At 42.3% G+C, this 18518-nt stretch overlaps 1 protein-coding gene across 1 annotated transcript in view; it reads left to right on the top strand.

Moving 5' to 3' along the window:
• Window positions 1-10951, top strand: part of CARD8 (caspase recruitment domain family member 8) — a 55336-nt gene extending 44385 nt beyond the window's left edge. The window contains exons 18-19 of the mRNA XM_031957591.1: window positions 5203-5472; window positions 9400-10951. Of these exons, the coding sequence (XP_031813451.1) occupies window positions 5203-5472; window positions 9400-9413 (284 nt within the window). The 3' untranslated portion in view covers window positions 9414-10951. The remainder of the gene's footprint in view (window positions 1-5202; window positions 5473-9399) is intronic.
• Window positions 10952-18518: the final 7567 nt, after the last annotated feature.

The following is an 18518-nucleotide window of genomic DNA, read 5'->3' as shown; positions in this document are numbered from 1 at the left end:
TCTGTCTGTCTCTTCTCTGTCTTTCTGGCTCTGCCTGTTTCTCTTATCTCTCTCTGTCTCTTGTTTCTCTCTCTTTGTCTCTGTCTCTTTCTGTCTCTGTGTCTGTCTGTCTCTTCTCTGTCTTTCTGGCTCTGCCTGTTTCTCTTATCTCTGTCTCTTGTTTCTCTCTCTTTGTCTCTGTCTCTTTCTGTCTCTGTGTCTCTCTGTCTGTCTCTTCTCTGTCTTTCTGGCTCTGCCTGTTTCTCTTATCTCTCTCTGTCTCTTGTTTCTCTCTCTTTGTCTCTGTCTCTTTCTGTCTCTGTGTCTGTCTGTCTCTTCTCTGTCTTTCTGGCTCTGCCTGTTTCTCTTATCTCTGTCTCTTGTTTCTCTCTCTTTGTCTCTGTCTCTTTCTGTCTCTGTGTCTCTCTGTCTGTCTCTTCTCTGTCTTTCTGGCTCTGCCTGTTTCTCTTATCTCTCTCTGTCTCTTGTTTCTCTCTCTTTGTCTCTGTCTCTTTCTGTCTCTGTGTCTGTCTGTCTCTTCTCTGTCTTTCTGGCTCTGCCTGTTTCTCTTATCTCTGTCTCTTGTTTCTCTCTCTTTGTCTCTGTCTCTTTCTGTCTCTGTGTCTCTCTGTCTGTCTCTTCTCTGTCTTTCTGGCTCTGCCTGTTTCTCTTATCTCTGTCTCTTGTTTCTCTCTCTTTGTCTCTGTCTCTTTCTGTCTCTGTGTCTCTGTCTGTCTCTTCTCTGTCTTTCTGGCTCTGCCTGTTTCTCTTATCTCTCTCTGTCTCTTGTTTCTCTCTCTTTGTCTCTGTCTCTTTCTGTCTCTGTGTCTGTCTGTCTCTTCTCTGTCTTTCTGGCTCTGCCTGTTTCTCTTATCTCTCTCTGTCTCTTGTTTCTCTCTCTTTGTCTCTGTCTCTTTCTGTCTCTGTGTCTCTCTGTCTGTCTCTTCTCTGTCTTTCTGGCTCTGCCTGTTTCTCTTATCTCTCTCTGTCTCTTGTTTCTCTCTCTTTGTCTCTGTCTCTGTCTCTCTCCCTTTCCCTTTCCCACTCTGCACTCCCTCCTTTGGGCTCCCCAAGCTCTTGCTTAGTATCCCTTTTATGGCACTCGGTCGTTTGGTTGTCCAACTGTTTGTGACCTTATTGAGGTTTCCTTGGCAGAGACACTGGAGAGGGCGGCTGTTTCCTTCTCTCTCTCATTCACATGTGAGGAAACGAGGCGAGCAGGGCTGAGTGACTTGTCCAGGCGCCCACAGTCAGTGTCTGAGGCTGCATTTGAACTCGGAGAGGAGTCTTCTGATGCCCTCTAGTGGCCCCAATGACCAGATTTTATTTTCCTCATGCTTCCTTCCTACATCTTTCCCTGATTTAACACCCGAGTCTCTTGCGTAAAAGGGGCTTCTTGTTTTGATCATTTTAACAAATAATCAAGCAGCGTCAGGGGCTCTCGGCAGTGGCAGGCGAGGAAATGTTCAACCATCGGCTCTCCCCATTCTCCCAAATGCGCACTTGACAGACTTAAACGTTTCTCCGCTTTAATGACGTTTTTCCTGTCACTTTCTTAAACATAGACAATAACAAAATTAATCGAGGCCTGCTGTGGAGCAATTGCCAATTTCTGAGGTGCAAACCTTCGCAGAGAAAAGTTAACATTCGGCTCCCCACTCTGAGCTCCCTCCAGCACGCCCCTGCGTCTAGCAGATAGATTGCTGGTCTTGAGTTCACTTCTGGCTTCAGACACTTCACTCAGTTTCACTCAGCCTCAGTTTCCTTAGGTGCAAAATGAGAATTCCCCTAGCACCTGACGCACAGAGTTTGAGAACTGAAAGATTCAGATGGAAAGTGCTTTGCAAAGCTCAACACACCACATAAACACCAGCTGTCATGATCATGATCATGATCATCATCACCATCATCACCATTATTCCCGAGTGTCTTGCAGACCCTAAGGTAGGCACTGGGAAAACAAAGATGAAAATGAGCTTGTTCCTGTCTCAAGGAGCTTTTAGTCAACTTTCCTTCCTGTATACCCCAGAGTACCTCGCCACGTCTTGCACATGGCAGGTGTGTCTTGTACCTAGTAGGAGTTTACTAAGTGTTTTTTTTTGGAGGGGGGAGGTGGTTTTTATTTTTAAAATTAAATTTAATTAAATTAGATTTTATTAATTATTAAATTATTATATATTATTAAATTAAATATATTATTTTGTACCATACATTTTATATTAATATATTATGTATTAATTAATATTAACATATTAATTAATATATTATATATTGGTTAACATTTGTATTTTGTACATTAATTATCAATGATTTTAACAGAATATAATTATAATTTAAATTAAATTATTAAATTAATTTAAATTAAATTAATAAAATCATAAGTAACTTTTTTGTTTGTTTGTTTTTCTGAGGCAATTAGGATTATTCAGGGCCATACAGCTAGTAAGTGTTAACTGTCTGAGTTTGGATTTGAACTCAAGTCCTCCTGACTTCAGAGCCAAAGCTTTATCCACTGCGCCATCACGCTGCCCCTATGAGGGACATTTTAAAAACAACTCAGCCTTGTGACAGGCCTTTCTGGGGAAGTACAACTTGTTTTGAGAGACTGTTGTTTAATTCTTTGAAAAATGTATCCCTGGGGGTGCAGTGGTTACAGCACCAGACCTGAAGACAGGAGGACCTGAGTTCAAATCTAGCCTCAGACACTTAACTTCCCCCCTGTGTGACCCAGGGCAAGTCACTTAACCCCAATTGCCTCAGGGGGAAAAAGTGTGTCCCTGGCCGCCCAGGCTGTACATGCATGGGCTTTTCTCTGACTTCCTGAGTGTCTATTAACAGAATTAATTAATCAATGCTCTTGGTGCCCAATTTCTCAAAAGTTAAGAAATGGCATCATTCTGGTGTTTAGGAAAAAACAAAACAAGACAATTGTTAACCAGGCAGCTTAAGTACTTCTCTCTAATTTCTATTTCAGGTTTTTTTTTTTTTTTTTTTAATTTTACGCACCCTTTTAAAGGGAGGTTTTAAAAGTTAGAAATATCCCAATTAGTATAAATAGGACTAAAATTATGAGTATAAATAGGAACAATTAAGGGATGAGAATCACAGCTCAGACTTGTCTTTGCTTTCCCAGTCTGGGGACGGAAGTGTTTAGAAGGGACCTTGGGCCTTAAGCTGCCCAATCCTGGTGCTCTACAGGGAGGAAATAACCTTGGGGGGCCCTGGGTGACAGCGCTACAGAGGTGCCTTGTGTCTCTCTCTGTCTCTCTCTCTCTGTCTCTCTCTGTGTCTCTGTCTCTCTCTGTCTCTTGTCTCTCTCTCTGTCTCTCTGTCTCTCTCTGTGTCTCTGTCTCTCTCTGTCTCTTGTCTCTCTCTCTGTCTCTTGTCTCTGTCTCTCTTGTCTCTCTCTCTGTCTCTCTCTGTCTCTGTCTCTCGTTTCTCTTGTGTCTCACGTGATCCTTGTGTTAACTCTGCGGAGGAAGGGCCGGGCCATTATTATCCCCATTTTGATGGGTCAGAAAACCGATGACGAGTTGAGAACTGAGGCCGGAGCCAGGGCTGTGAGCAGCGGGCTTCACATTGAGACGTTCGGGAGAAAGGAGGGACTCAGTGCAGAGCTCCAGCTGTTCAGGCCTCCGGCTGTTCCAGGCATCCACTGCCCCAGGGGCCTTCAGAGCACGGCACGTCAGCCTTGGCAGCTTCTGGGCCAGCGGGCAGTCACACAGCCCGCTTAAAAGCTGCCGCCGCGCAGATGTGAGCTCCGTTGTTGGGGGCGTCCCTGGGGGGCCTAACGGAAACCTCCCACACGCATGCGCACACGGGGTCCCAACAGTTTTAAGCAAGTACAACTTGAGCCTGTGAGAAGTCCGGGTCAGCACCTGGAGGCCTCAGAATCAGCCCAGTCGGGGTCAGCCCAAGTCCTCGGTCTTTATTCTTGGTCTTTAGGGGCAGGAGCGAAGGGGACGGAGGCAGGATTTACGGCCAAAGTGACCCTGGCTCGTCTTACTCGGCCCCCCTTCCTTCCCACAGTTCTCTGGCTGCCCCGGCAGGCGGAGCCAGCGCAGGAGAGGGAAGGGCCGTTTCCCAGCAGGGGCTCATATTGTCCCTAATTAGCCCTCGGGGCCCTTTACAAGCCCGCGGGGGACTTTTGGGGCGCAGCTTGTGTGCGTCTCTGCGCAGGGTCCCCGCTGAGGTGACGGCCGAGGCAGCGCCCACAGAATGAGTCTCTTTCTGGGGGGAGGGGGGAGGCAGAGCCCGAGACAGGCAGGTAAGGGACTTGTCGGGGCCCCGCCGCCCGGCCTGTGTTTGTGAGGGGGAGGGGGGAGGGTGATTGCTGCTCTCCCCAGCGCTGGGGCTTCTCTAAGTGGGCACGATACGGAAATATGGAAGTGACGTCATCGCAGTATCTAGAACCAGTTTTGTGAATATCTAACCCCCTCTAACCTGTGCCCACTGCTCCTCCCCCCCCCCCATCCTTACAGAGAACCTTCTCATGGAATATAAGGGAAGAGAAAAGCTCCAGCCCCCCCTCCCCCCGCCCCCCAAGTCTGACGGTCTCCGCCCCCCTTCCACAAAGGCTGAAGCTCCCGCACATTCCGGGACCCCCCGCCGGCCTGGACCATTATGGGCTAACGTGACATGGTGCCCGGGGTGAGGGGAACGAAGCGGCCGCTAGAGGGCGCTGCGTCCTTTATTACGGTTCCTTTTTTCCAACCTTGCCCAAGAGCGGAGGAGGCTGGTCCGGGGCACCGGCCTCCTCCCTGGGGAGCGCTTTTCTGCAGGAGATGGGGGGTGTCGGGCAGGGCCGGGTCTCGCCTCTTTTCCTTGCTGCCGCCCCGGTAAAAGTGGGTCCCCCGGAGAGCCCCCGGTTTTAACTGGGCCTTTAGGGAGAGGGATGCTCCGAACCCCGAGTCCGCGCCTTTATCCAGCGGAGCCCAAGGCCGGGAGCAGGCGCCTCTCCTTCCCGCGGTGCCGCCCTCAGTCCCGGCCCCGCAGGGTCCCGAGAGCCTGGCTCCTTGTGCCGTCCCGGCTCCCTCCCTTATTCTTGTCGGCCTGCCTCCCCCGCGGGCCGCTGCCGCGCTCCTCCGCGTCCCCGGCGCCTGGCCCCTGCTCGGCGGGCACTTAGCAAGCGGCTGTGCGCGGACCTCAGGGCGCCCCTCCCCTCTGCGAGCGGTTACGGCGCTGAGTGGGCCGGCAGCGTGGCTCAGCCCCCTCTCTTTTCAGACCCCGCCAAGAGGGAGCTGCTGTCCGACAAGCAGCTGATGACCCTGGCCAGGAAGTTTGGGAAGGAGTGGATCCAGCTTGCCGTGGCCAACCTGGGCCTGGAGATCGCCGACATCGACGCCCTCCAGGAAAAGGCTGACGACGTGACGGTTTGCAAGTTCAGGATGCTGAAGAAATGGCAGGAGAGGGAGCGCAGCAATGCGACGCCCAAGAACCTCTACAACTGCCTGGAAAGCGACGTCTCCATCGAGGTCCTCGACATCCTGAAAGGTGCCGGGGGGGGGGGGGGGGCCCCAGGAACGACGGCTCCCCTTGGGGTCTTGCGCCTCGGGGAGCTAGAAAGTCGGCCTAGACTTGTTTGGCTTTACCGGAGAAGTCCGAACTAGGGGCCGTTGGGAGATAAAGTGGGTTGTAGAGCTATCTGTGTCACGCTTCTCCTGCCGTCTGGGGCTTCCTTAAAACGCCTCCCAAGTTCCCCTTCGGTTTCACGCACTGCCCTGCGAGACAGCACAGCAGTGCGCCTAAAATGAGAGATGCCTGTACAGGTAGCGCCTGCCTAGGCAGAGTGTGCGAGGGGCTTGGCCGGTGAGCGTTGGCCTTTGTGCTGTGAGCTGGAATGGACAATGAGCTGGTACAGGGGTGGATGAATGGAGCTCTCGGAGCGGGACAGGGGTCTGCAGGACTGAGGATAACTGCGAATTATATGTGTTTACCAGTGCATGCGCCAATATACACCCGTACACATATAGGCACATGCATGTTTACACACACAGATAAGGCATTTTTGAAACTGTTGTATCTTCCTAATTCCTCTGGTCTATGGATTCTGATGTTGGTTTCTGGACTTCATGCAGCTCCATCCTTTTCGTGGAAACATTCTCATATTCCTCCCTAGTTTCTCATTTAAAAATCCAGATAGTTTGATTCCTCACTTTCCGGATTTCTCTACTTCATTGCCCACCACTCTCTCACACGGAAGAAGCCTCTGGCCTTTGGCCCTCTGCACCGATTGGAGAGTCTGGACCGCCATTTCTCGAGACTCCCAGACCCTGATGGCTTCATTTTTGGGCCTGCCCCTCACCCTCCTTCCTCTCTTTCAGCCTTGTCTTTTTAATCGCTATCCTCTTCCATTAGAAGGTAAAACTCCTTGCCTTTTGTTGCTTCTCCTTGTAACCTCAGCCTTTAATCCCAGACTGACAAATAGCAAAGGGCTAATAAATGCTCCATTCATCCATCTCTATTCCAGCTCATTGTTTATTCTGCTATAATATTTATTATAATGCTATAACAAGCTTTACAATACAAAACGGTCAACATTTATTGATAAAGTCCTTTATATATTTTGCATATTTGTTACCTATAAAGATAATAATCATCATCATAATATTGATGATGTGAATAAGCTTGTTTATGGCACTGAGTGTTTCAGAACTAATGTTAGTGTCATAGATCCTGCTAACGCCATTTCAGCTTATAATCGAGATCAATATATTGTCTTTTTAACAGCCAGAGCAGAATATCTCATCATACTTGTCCCTGACAAATGGGCTCCTCGTCAATTCTGGAAAGATCAGGGGTTTTAAAATGAATTAATTGTTTTTCTGTTAGCTATTGAGTAGCTGGTGCTCTACAGTGCTATGTCAGGGAATGCTTCTGTTTTATTTGTAGGGTAGATATTTGTAAAATTAGGAAATACGATGTTTGTTTCGCCAATGTGTTTTCTGTGTCTTAACATTTTTATTACTGCAGATAGAAAGGAGAACAAAAGGGGAAATGATAGTACAGCATTGGCAGGTGCCAACAGTAGCATGAGGCTTCAGTCCTTGGTCCCCTGATCCTGGATTAAGGTTTTTTAACCTGGGATTTTGAAACTGGGATTTAAGAAACATTATACACACACACACCAATTGTATGTGTGTACGTGTGTGTGTGTACATGCATGTGTGTATGTATACATTTATATAAATTTGAATTCAATATCATAGTTTCCTATATGTTTTATATATTTAAAACTATTACTCTGAGAAGATATCCACAGGCTTCCCTAAACTGGCTGCCTAAATAGTCCAGGATAACCAAAAAGATGTCTCCCATTTGGTTTTCAATTATAGATTCATCATTTTCCCCTGTCATTTATATGATATAGGATAAAAATTTAGATTAAATATTGTTTGAAATCAAAGCAGGCCAAAAAGTATTATTCCCCTTTCTTATTTTTTAAAGTTATATTGGGAACCCAAAGAACTGTTTCAAAACTACGTGGTGGGCACCACATTGCTCCTTCCTTTATTTCTCATCTGGTGTGATGGATGAAGTTAGAGCAATCTGGTTCATCATTTTAGCTTCTTATCCTTGGGCACCAAATAGATTTTGAATAGCTCAGTAGGGATGGAACTTATGGAACACAGAAACCTTTCACAACATAAACCAAGGGGATGAATTTTTTTTGGAATTTTGAGTAAATTTCTCTTCATTTTTCTCCAAAAGACACCCACTCTAAATTGATTATATGTTATTATATTATTTTTCTTTTTTAAAATTTTTGTCTGTGGGTTTTTCAGCCAAGGGGTCACCTTTAAGTGCAAATTAGAAACTTTCCCAGAGCACCAAGAAATTGTTCCTTGCCTTGGGATATGTATAGAGTAAGTGGGAGGTAACCTTAGAGGAAGGGGAAAAACTTCCTCAAGAAAAAGCCTTTGAACTCTCTTGGAAGAATCCAGGGGATATGGGAAGAGATGAGGAAAGAACCTTTCAGAATCAGGGACAAGAGATGCAGATTCAAGGAGGTAGAGGATGGAGCGTCATTAGCAAAGAAAAACAAGTAAGCTGGTATCCATAAATTATAGAAGGTGTTCAGGAAGCAGTAAAAGATTGAAAAAGTAGAAGGGGACAGGCTTAAATGCCTTAAATGCCAGATGGAGAACTATCTTCGAGACTAGGCATCCTTGGAGGTGTTAGGCAATTTCATATTGCAGAGAAGGGGCTGCAGGGGGCTGATGGGAAGCTTTTCATGGGGAGCTCCTTCCATTGATCTGGCATTTAAATTGCTTTCTTTCCCAGATATATTCCCTATTAGCATTGAATTTCCCTTGAAGCTAATAAAAATCATTGGGCAAAATTAACCCTTGCTGTGACCACTTCACGCATTGTATACATTGCGGTAGCCCCGTATGCTCACATCTCTCTGGAGAGAGGAAGGAGACATGAGGGTGGAGGGAAGGACATGGGAAAGAGAGAGACGGATATTGGTCTTTTCATGGTGACTTTTAATTTCCTGTTGCTCTTCATTGATATTATTTTAGTTAGCATATATTTTTTCATTTGATTCTGTTAATTTTATCCTGTTCTCTAGCACTGAATTTCCCTTTCTTGTAGCTAGTAAAAACCATTGGGCAAAGTTAACCAATACTGTGACCACTTTACCCAGTATATGCATTGGGGTATCCCCATATGCTCACACTCTCTGTAGAGAGGAAGGAGATATGATGGCGGAAGGAAGGACATGGGAAAGAGAGACCCATACTGGCCTTTTCACAGTCACTCAGGATTTAACTTCCAGTTGCTCTTCATTGATAGTTAACATATATATTTTTCACTTGATTCTGGTAATTTTATCCTGTTCTCTGGACAAATTGCTTCATCCTTATCTAGCAAACGAGCTGGAGAAGGAAATGGCCAACCACTCCCCTACCTTTGCCAAGAAAACCCCAAATGGAGTCAGAGAATAGTTGATTGAACAATGACAAAAACATGTTCATAGATGTGTACTATGTGTACAAAAAAATAATACTTTTTGGCCTGTCTTGATTTCAAACAATATTTAATCTAAATTTTTATCCTATATCATATAAATGACGGGGGAAAATGATGAATCTATAATTGAAAATCAAATGTGAGACATCTTTTTGGTTATCCTGGACTATTTAGGCAGCCAGTTTAGGGAAGCCTGTGGATATGTGGATAAAAAAAAAACATGTTTAGTATTTCAGCAAATTTCTCGTATTCATCACTTCTTTCGTTAACTAATCAGTGAAAACTTAGTTAAGCATCTACCATGTTCCAGGCACTGTGCTAAGTGCTTTGGATACCAAAGGCAAATAAATGACAGAACCTACCCCCCCAGGAGTTCGCAATCCAAGGGCACTCCTATATTTCCTTGTACTCACCTACATGTGTCTTTTTTTTTTTTCCTCACAGGTTTCTTGGCATGAATGTGAAATCTTAGAAGAATCTCTAAAAAATGGAAACTTCAGGAAGCTTTTTAAAGAGTTTAGACTCTTCCGAGTGTCCATTACTTGATGCAGCTTCAGGATTATAAGCCAGTGATGAAACTGTTCCGACGTTTCATGGATAACTACATTTTCGAGGTCAAAAAAAGCTGAGGAAAAATGGAAGATAAATTGGGCCAGAAACTTGAAGAGAGCAAGGCAGGAGGGAAGAGGCTAGAATATTGAGAATGTTCTTTCTCTCTCCCGACTCCCGACTCTCTCCCTTCTTTCCCCAAATCAATGTAGCATTTGCTTAGATCTTCCATGGTGCTTGAACATTGTTGACCTTTTAGCTGCAAGTGAAACGTGATCATTTTTCTTAGGAAAATTGTGTCAGGCATTTGAAGCCTCTCCAGCCGAAAGTGGTGGCCATATTCTTGATGGTAATTTCAGGTAGCTTTCCTATAACATTAATAACAAACTCACCTTCTTTCTGTTATTTAATGTAGAACCTGCCATACGCACCCGCCTATGCATGCAAACACACTCACACATTCTCTCATTTGTCCTGGGACTCCTTCCACCCCTGGGTCAAGTGTCTTTTTCCTGTGGAACTTCATCTTCACTTCCCTGCGGCTGTGCCTTGGGATTAGCTGGATTGCAGACAGCCCACTTTGTTTAAGTTGTGGAATCATGTTCCCTCACTCAGGATGAAGGGAAAGGTATGGAACTTCTTCCTACCTTCGGGCCCTTTCAAGTGGTGAACACAGACTAAAACCTTGATCTTCTTCTGCTGTCAAAGGATTTCAGGCCATACATCTCCAGTGGGTGTGTGTACAAGCCAACCACTACAACTACTTAACCTCGCCTTGCCAGGGCCAAGATGCTGAGCCCCGAGCAGAGCCAAGGAAGGATTGTTCTCTCTTCTCGTGGAAGATTTTCCCCAAGGAATTATAGGGCCACATTGGTTCTCTTTGGTTATTGATTTGTTTTTTGTACACTATTGTGATAACCCCCTGAATCTGGTCTATTTGGGGGGGCAGGGATCGAAATGTCTTGGACAATTGTACTAGCTACAATCATGTTTAAGAAGCAGAAATGGACTAGGAGGTCAGTGGTCTGTGTAGCATCGAGAAAAGCAAAGGCTGATGTTAAAAGGACCTCTACAGAAATGATATCCAACTTTGATCTACAGTGTTTAATACGCTGTATTAAAGATAACACTTTTTCAAAAAATAATTCTTGTCTATGAGTTAGGATTATTTTTAATATTCAAGAATCCATTGGGAATCTATGAATTTCTTTTTTTATATGTGATGTAGCCTAGAAAATAAGGTGGGAGGTAGTAAAGGTAGGCTTTTAAAACTATATAAATGGGCTTAGTTCAATTTTTATTTTGACTTTTTTAGAAGTATGCTAAAAAAATGTTCATTTCAACAAACTTCTGCAGAATGAGATAATGTGATATTTTCCACCATTTTTATCAGCTTCTCTTTGTGAGTAAATAGGGAGGAGAAAATAAATCTGCTTGTGTACAGAAGTGTTTGTCTCCTCCTTTTCATGTATTTTATGCAAATTGATTGCTTGGGTGTGCTCTTAGATTCTGCTCCTGTTATTAATGAAAAACAGCATGAGGTACACTTCAGAGGGAGGCAGATTTGATATCCAGAGAGAGCTGGTTACATGACAGTGAGCAAAGTCACTTAACTGTTCTGACCCTCAGATAATAAACCTTGTTGAGAGCTGTGATTTCACTGGCACATGAATCCCCTGTTCAGAAAACTACTTCTCTCAACGTGGAAGGGCAATATTTCTGTATCTTAAAGAATTGTTTGGAAATACCAAGGTTCAGTGACATCACCAATAGCACACAGGCAATAAGTGTTAGAGCCAGTTTTTTGTTTGTTTGTTTCTTTTGAGGCATAATAGTTTATTTTTTCCCTAATTATATATTAACCTATTTTTAGACTTGTTTTAGGTTTTGAGTTTCAAATTTTCTCTCTTCCTCCCTCCCTGAGATGGTAAATAATCAGAGATAGGTTGTATATATAGTTACAGTGCTTGAACTCAGATCTTCTCACTCTTGATATTCTACTAGACTATGTTACCTCTTATAATTTTTTTATCAATATTTGAAAATATGATCATTAAGAAACAAAACAAAACACCAAAGACTAATATAAACTGGTGGCCCCAGAGGACAGAATTAGGAATAATGGCTGAAAGGGCACGGAAGTACATTGACTTGACGTAAGGAATATTTTCTTAATGAAAGCTATATGGAAGTGGAATGTCTGCCTTCGGAGGTAATGGGGTCCCCTTTGCTGGTTGTTTTCAGATTTGTACAAGGTAAAACTGAGTAGCTTAGACTAGATAACCTGTAAAGTTCCATTTACCTTTGCATCTTTATAATTCTATGATTCTCATGTCAGTGTGGCTTGGCCACAATGAACTGAACTTTTTCCAAGCCTGATAGCCTATGATTCCATTTTCTGAATTGTAAAATGGGGCTGTTGGCAGCCCCCAATTATCTGTGAGGATCCAACAGAAGCAGACATGGAATGAGCTTTCGTTAAATCCTAAAGTGATAGGTAAAAGTCAGGTCTTAATGGTTGTTACTAATTTATTCATCCGCTTCCCTTTCTGGGTCTGTTTTTCTGTAAAATGGACATTGTGGTAACTTAGTATAGATTGAGGCTTTCTTAACCTGGGGTCCATGAACATTAAAGAAAGATATTTGGGAAATTAATTGATTTTTATGTGTTTTTTTATGCATTTGAACATGTTATTCTAAGAAGCACACCGGCTTCACCAGCTGGGCCGACAAAGGTGATCTCAAGGTCATTTGTAGCTCTCACATCCTGGGATTTTTTGGATAGGATGAGTCACTTTCTCTGGCTCGGTTCCAGGCAGGTTATTGTCAGCAGTTCTCTAAAAATTAAAAACAGGATAGAATCCTATTTGTTTTCTTTTTCCCCCTATATCTTACTCAAAATCAGGCCCAGCCCAGAGACTTGTCCCCTATGTGTCTCAGACGGTGTGTTATTATTATAAACAGGCAGATGGATAGCTGGTCCTCCAAAGTGTGTCTTGCTGATTGGTCTCTCTCCACGACAGCAGGGAGTGCGCTCTGTAAATTTGTTTGTTGCGTTCAACAAGAAACAAAATGCTTCCTTCTTGCTTTTTCATGAGGCTGTAAGTTTTCAGTCCATTTTCTCATTAGGAGACCATAGGGTTCGCTGATTTAAAAGAATAATCATAATAAAATAAAACAAAGTGTCCCCGAGGGAGAGCTCCGTTTTCAACAGTTGGTGTAGTTTATGTTTCCCATAGCTGGAAATCTCTCTTTGGGGCTAAATACCTATTTAAACATGTCAAACCATTTGTTAACGGGTGTTGTCCTGGAAGGATATTGAGGGATTTACTACTGTAATGATAGGCATTAAGTTTACAAGAGGGCCCCTCATTCCTATCCCTTAAGCGGTAGCTCAAGATAATCGTTCCACATCTGGTAAATACTCGTCTTGTGTTTGGATTTCTGGGATAAGTTAGGATGTCAAAATTGGGAAAAGATCTTGAGTCCGACCATCTGGTTTTATAGCTAACACTCTGAAGGCACAGGAGTGGGTGATGACTTGTCCAAAGTCGTTCAATGTATACCTCTGCCTTTACTAGTGGCTATAATCTTCCAACCCTTATTATAAAATAATTATATAAAAATTACGCTAAACCAGTCTTCCCACAGTGCAGTTGACTCAGTCGTTGAAGCTTGACGAAGAGAAATGGAAACTTCTGCAGGTTATACCTTGTCACTGGGTTGGAGACCCTATGATGAACCTCTTGTCTGATAGACTCATCATGAAGTTGACTATATCTGTTTTCAGCCACATCAGTTCATAAGACATGAAAGGATCGAAATCTCTGTTGGTGAGGGGAAAACTCAAACCTGGACGCCTAGATCTTCGAAGGAATTTAAAAAATAACTTCTTCCAATGACTTGGTTGTGAAATTGGAATTAGAGTTATATTTTCAATCAGAATATCTAGGTTCAAATACTCCCCAAATGCTGAGTGTGTTTTCCTGAAGCAACTTCCTAAGTGCTAGCTAAGTCAAAGGCAGCAAAGTACTGTGGAAGGAGACAAGGGGCCTAGATTCAAATCCTGACCCATAGGTATACTAGCAATCTGACCTTGGGTAAGGTAATTTACTTATATGGACCTCAGTTTCCTGATCTGTAAAGTGAAATGGCTTTTAAGGTCTCTAGTAACTCTACCTCTATGCTCTTATGATCCATTATATCATGTTCCTTTTGTCCTGTTGCTTCAAAATAATTAGTTATTTTGCTTATACAAGTTAACCTGCAAAGGGATTTTAACTATAAGTTTCCTTATAGTTCTAAAACTATGATTCAAAATAAATTATTGGGACGGGAAATATCTCCAGTTAAGGGAGATGGAGTGATGGTGACATGTTGGATTTGAAGGACAATTGCCCAAATAGTGCTTATATTATTTTATATAGCCAAAACAATGGGCTCGTGGATTTCGGCTCTTTTCTTCAACAATAAGCATATATGATTTGAAATGAAACAAGTAAACATGATTTTGAATTTTGAACCATTTTAATTCTGAGGAAAATATTTTTCTTTGAAATGTTATTTACCACTTTCTTGAAATATCATTATTTTGACTACGTGGGATGTTTTTTCTTCAAGAAAAAGTTTATTTTGGGGCAGCTAGTTGGTGAAGTGGGTAGAGTACCATCCCTGAAGTCAGGGTCTGAGTTCAAATCTGACCTCAAACACTTAACACTTCCTAACTGGGCAAGTCACTTAACCCCAATTACCTCAGGAAAAAAAAATCAGTTTATTTTCCCAAGTTAACTTGGAAATATAAAGCAATGAACTTAGTCTTCCTCCTTGTTTATTCATAGAATAGGCAAAAAAAAAAAAAAATTAGGATCTGGGTTCAACTCTTGGTTGTATTATACTATTTAATACCAGGATGATTCTGTAAAATCACTTCCTATTTCTGCATTTCAGTTTCTGCAACAATTTGTGCTCCACATCCCCACCCCAGTTTACAGAATTATGGAAGGCCTAGATTAATACTGTCAAAATCAAATAGAGATTGGGCCACTAAAGTATAATAAGGATCCCTCAGGCACCTGTTGACTTAGAAAATCACAGTTAACATGATTTATATTTTATTGTATTTTTATTTCTTTTGTTAAATAGTCTCTCTCCTCCCAATACATTGTAATATAGTTCAGCCTCACTAGGAGTGTTGCCTGAATGCAGACATCTTTGTGGTGAAGGGTAATAGCCACTGGAGGGGTAAGGAAAAGCCCCATTTGATGGTAGAATTTGAGCTTTGCTTTCAGGAAAGCAAAGGGTTTTAAGAGAGAGAGATGAGGAGAGAGTACAAGTTGCACACTAAGACTTTCTTGGATGGACCCAAGCCTGGAACATGGCTCTGAAGGATGTTGCTCATTCAGAAAAAAAAAAGGTGCATTATGGTAGGGAGGGAGGGGAATGATATATCTTAAGAAGGAATACATGTGAGGAAATCCAAGAATGAAATGGAGAGCAATGGAGGCAGAAAGGCAACAATAATTACCACTTGACATGTCTGTAGACCATTTGCACACAAAGGAGGAAAGGCTGAGGAGTGTGGGAGGCAAATACCAAGACTGGTACATGATGGGAAATATGTTAAGGCTTTCTGGACAACTGCTGGAACTCCACCAGATGCAGGGCAGCTAATAAATGATCCATTTGTTTCCAGGCAAATTTATCCTTTGAAAGGTGGAGAAGCCATCAAGGGGAATGCGATTCTTGATCTGCTCCCAACCAACAAGCTGGAACTGGTTGATGGGGTGGAAAGGATGGGAGCTTTGAGAAAGGGAAATTTCATCTTAGAGTTGGTGATAGGAAGTGAAAGGAATTGCAGTCATGCACTTTTTGATTTTGGGAAAAGACATTTCAAAGTGTTCAGAAGCGAGATAGATAGGACCTTATGGACTAAAATTCTCTAGGGGAACTGAGCCAGGAGATAATCGGGACTTTCAACAATGAAATTCTGAAGATACAAAGAAAAATGATTCTGATGAGGAGGAAAAAGTGGAAATCATCTAGACGCATTGATATGAATAAACTGAGAACATAGCAGCCAATAGATCTTTTCTTTTTCTTTAAAAACATAGGTTCAAGATGGAAATAAGGTTTGGCAAGTAAGACTGAATAAAGTTTCATCTTCCCATCCTGTAAGAAAAGCATCAGGAGAGTTACAACTTAGGAGAGTGAGAAAAACCAAGAGCCCCCAAAAGGATGGTTTTATGCAAGATCTAATTGGGGAATTTTTTTAAATCAAAGAAATAGCAATATTTTGCAGGATAGAAAAGATGATAAGAGACCACAGAATAATTGCTAAATTTGTATTTTGCTTGTTTATTCTGCCAAGCAAAATTTCCTTTGAACTGGAAAGGACAGAATAAAGATGGTTAATAGGGAATTGCTACTCAAGCTAGAGAAGGGAGGTACCAATAGAACATCTGGCTGTTGAGTTAGCCTGGCCTAGAACTCCAGTCTTAGGGATCGGAAGAACTGGCAAATATGATCTTGCCAGCCACCTAGGACAGATCTTGGAGTAGTCAGGCAACAAGCACTTATTCAATAGGAGAGATAGTGCTGAATTGAAGAAAGACAATTGTCCTGATTTAAAAAAAAAAAGATCATGTAATTATATAAATATGCATGCTTATATTGGATTTAACATATTTTGAAAATAATTATAACTTTTTATTGCCAGAACCCATGCCAGGGTAATTTTTTACAACATTATCCCTTGCACTCATTTCTGTTCTGACTTTTCCCCCCCCTCCCTCTACCCCCTCCCTCAGATGGCAAGCAGTCCTATACATGTTAAATTGGTCACAGTATATCCTAGATGTAATATATGTGTGCAGAACCAAACAGTTCTCTTGTAATATTTTTTTTTTAACCACGTTTAACATATATTGTATATTTAGGGGAGGGAATGGGGGGAAGAGAGGGAAAAAACTGGAACACAAGGTTTTTCAAGGGTCAGTGTTGAAAAAATTATCCTTGCATATGTTTTGAAAATAAAAAAAAACTTCAATAAAAAATAAATAAAAAAGATCATGGAAATACTTTGCATAACTGCATATGTATGATCTATATTAAATTGCTTATTTTCTCCTGGAAGAGGAATGGTTGGAGAAAGAATTTACAATGCAAAATTTAAAGAAATAGATGTTAAAAAAATTTTACTTACATGTAATTGAGAAAAAAGTACTGAAAAAAGGATGACAGTGGAAAAGGCAAAATATAGGTCAATGAACTTGACCTTGATTTTTGGGCAAAATTCGAGAATATTTTATTAAAGGGATGGGTCATTAGCAAATTGGAAAATCCCAAAGAGCCAACATGGCTTAATCAAATACAGGTCATACCAGACTAACAGTGCTTACTTTTGTTGAGGTCAATAACTGATGAGATCAAGGAAAAGCTATAAGATTTAGGTTAATGGGATGGACAGATCAGTTTTTGAGGGTAGGGCAGACATGAATATGCAGGGAGATAGTAGGCAAGCCACCGGAGATATGGAGAGAATGAAGATAATGAAGATAAATGGGAGTTGATGATAAGAGGGCCAATCTGCTGGAGAAGACTGGATGTGGAGAGATTGGCTGTGGCAAGGAGACTGGACTAAGTCTTCATGTGAGATGAAGGTGAAGATAGTGACAGAAAGATCTAGGTGATTTGGGAGGAAGAGCAAGAAAGAAAAAGAACTTCTAGGTGAACAGCCTCAACTTTTTCTTAGTGAAATACGAGACAACGTTTTTAGTTGAGAGAGTGGGGAGAAGAGAAGCCATAAGAGTTTTGAGGAGGGCTGAAAAAATTTGGAAAAGCTGCTATGGTGAGTAGGAGTTAATTGTTGTAAGGTTAATTGTTGTATAGTCATTTCCCAGATATGTCTGACTCTTTGTGACCCCATACTAAAGTGGTTTGCCATTTCCTTCTCCAATTCATTTTACAGATGAGAAAATTGAGGCAATTGATATTGAGCGTTTTGCCAAGAGTCACACAACTAACTAGTAAGCGTCTGAGGATTGATTTAAACTCAGGTTTTCCTAACTCCAGGCTTGGTGCTTTATTTACTATGCTATGTGATTAATTATCTAGTGAATTAATTAGGGAGGTGTAAATGGACTGCCTTGCAGCAGTGAGGGCCCATTTGGGATGAAGTAACAAATTTAGAATGAACCCATATGGGATGGTTTCATGATTTTCTTTAGCTTCCTGCAGTACCAAGAGGAGTGAAAAAGTGGATAATGGGAGTAACCCAAGGCTGAAGTTTAAGGCAAGATCTTTTCTATGATAAAATGGCCAGAGACTGGAAAGAAGAGGATAACATAGCTTTAAGTGGCTCACCAAGAGCTGGAGAGAGCTAAGGGAGAAGAGCATAACTAGTGCAGCACTGATGACCTGGGAAAGAACAGAGAGGTCATGGCTTCGGATGTCACAGTGAAAATAAAGAAGACCTGAAGCTTCACAGCTCAGAGAGGGCTGGAATATAACAAATCAGATAAGAGGCCTTCAGAGTTCACAAAGTGTGTGTTTGTGGGAGGTGACAAGGCTAAGTTATGACCATCGGTCACACAAACAGAATCTTTAAGGTCAAAAGGGAACTTGGCCATCATCTGGTCTAACCTACATCTAATACATTCTAAACTTAGAAAAGTTCTCCAGCTTGAAAAGTTTTCCAGATGGAAAACCTTTGGTGAGGAAGAACCCATTTCTCCAGGAGGGGTGTTTGGGCAGCTCTAATTGTTGGGATGCTTTTCTAATCTTAATTTGCTTTCTGCAAATCTCACTGCTACATAGGACTTCCATTCTAGAGCTCTGCAGGACAAGCCATACAGCACCCAGAGAAGTGTGAAGTTTTCAATGATCTCAAGCTTTCTTCTAGCATAAAACAAAATATTTTAATGCCAAATCTTCTGGTAGCCTTTTAATGCCTTTTTCATGAGAGAGATGGCACAGAGTAATGGAGGGAGAGCCAGAATCCCATTTCTGACACATAC

Source organism: Sarcophilus harrisii, chromosome 3 (genome assembly GCF_902635505.1).
Source record: "Sarcophilus harrisii chromosome 3, mSarHar1.11, whole genome shotgun sequence".
Taxonomy (NCBI): domain Eukaryota; kingdom Metazoa; phylum Chordata; class Mammalia; order Dasyuromorphia; family Dasyuridae; genus Sarcophilus; species Sarcophilus harrisii.
This window is presented reverse-complemented; position numbering and strand designations above follow the sequence as displayed.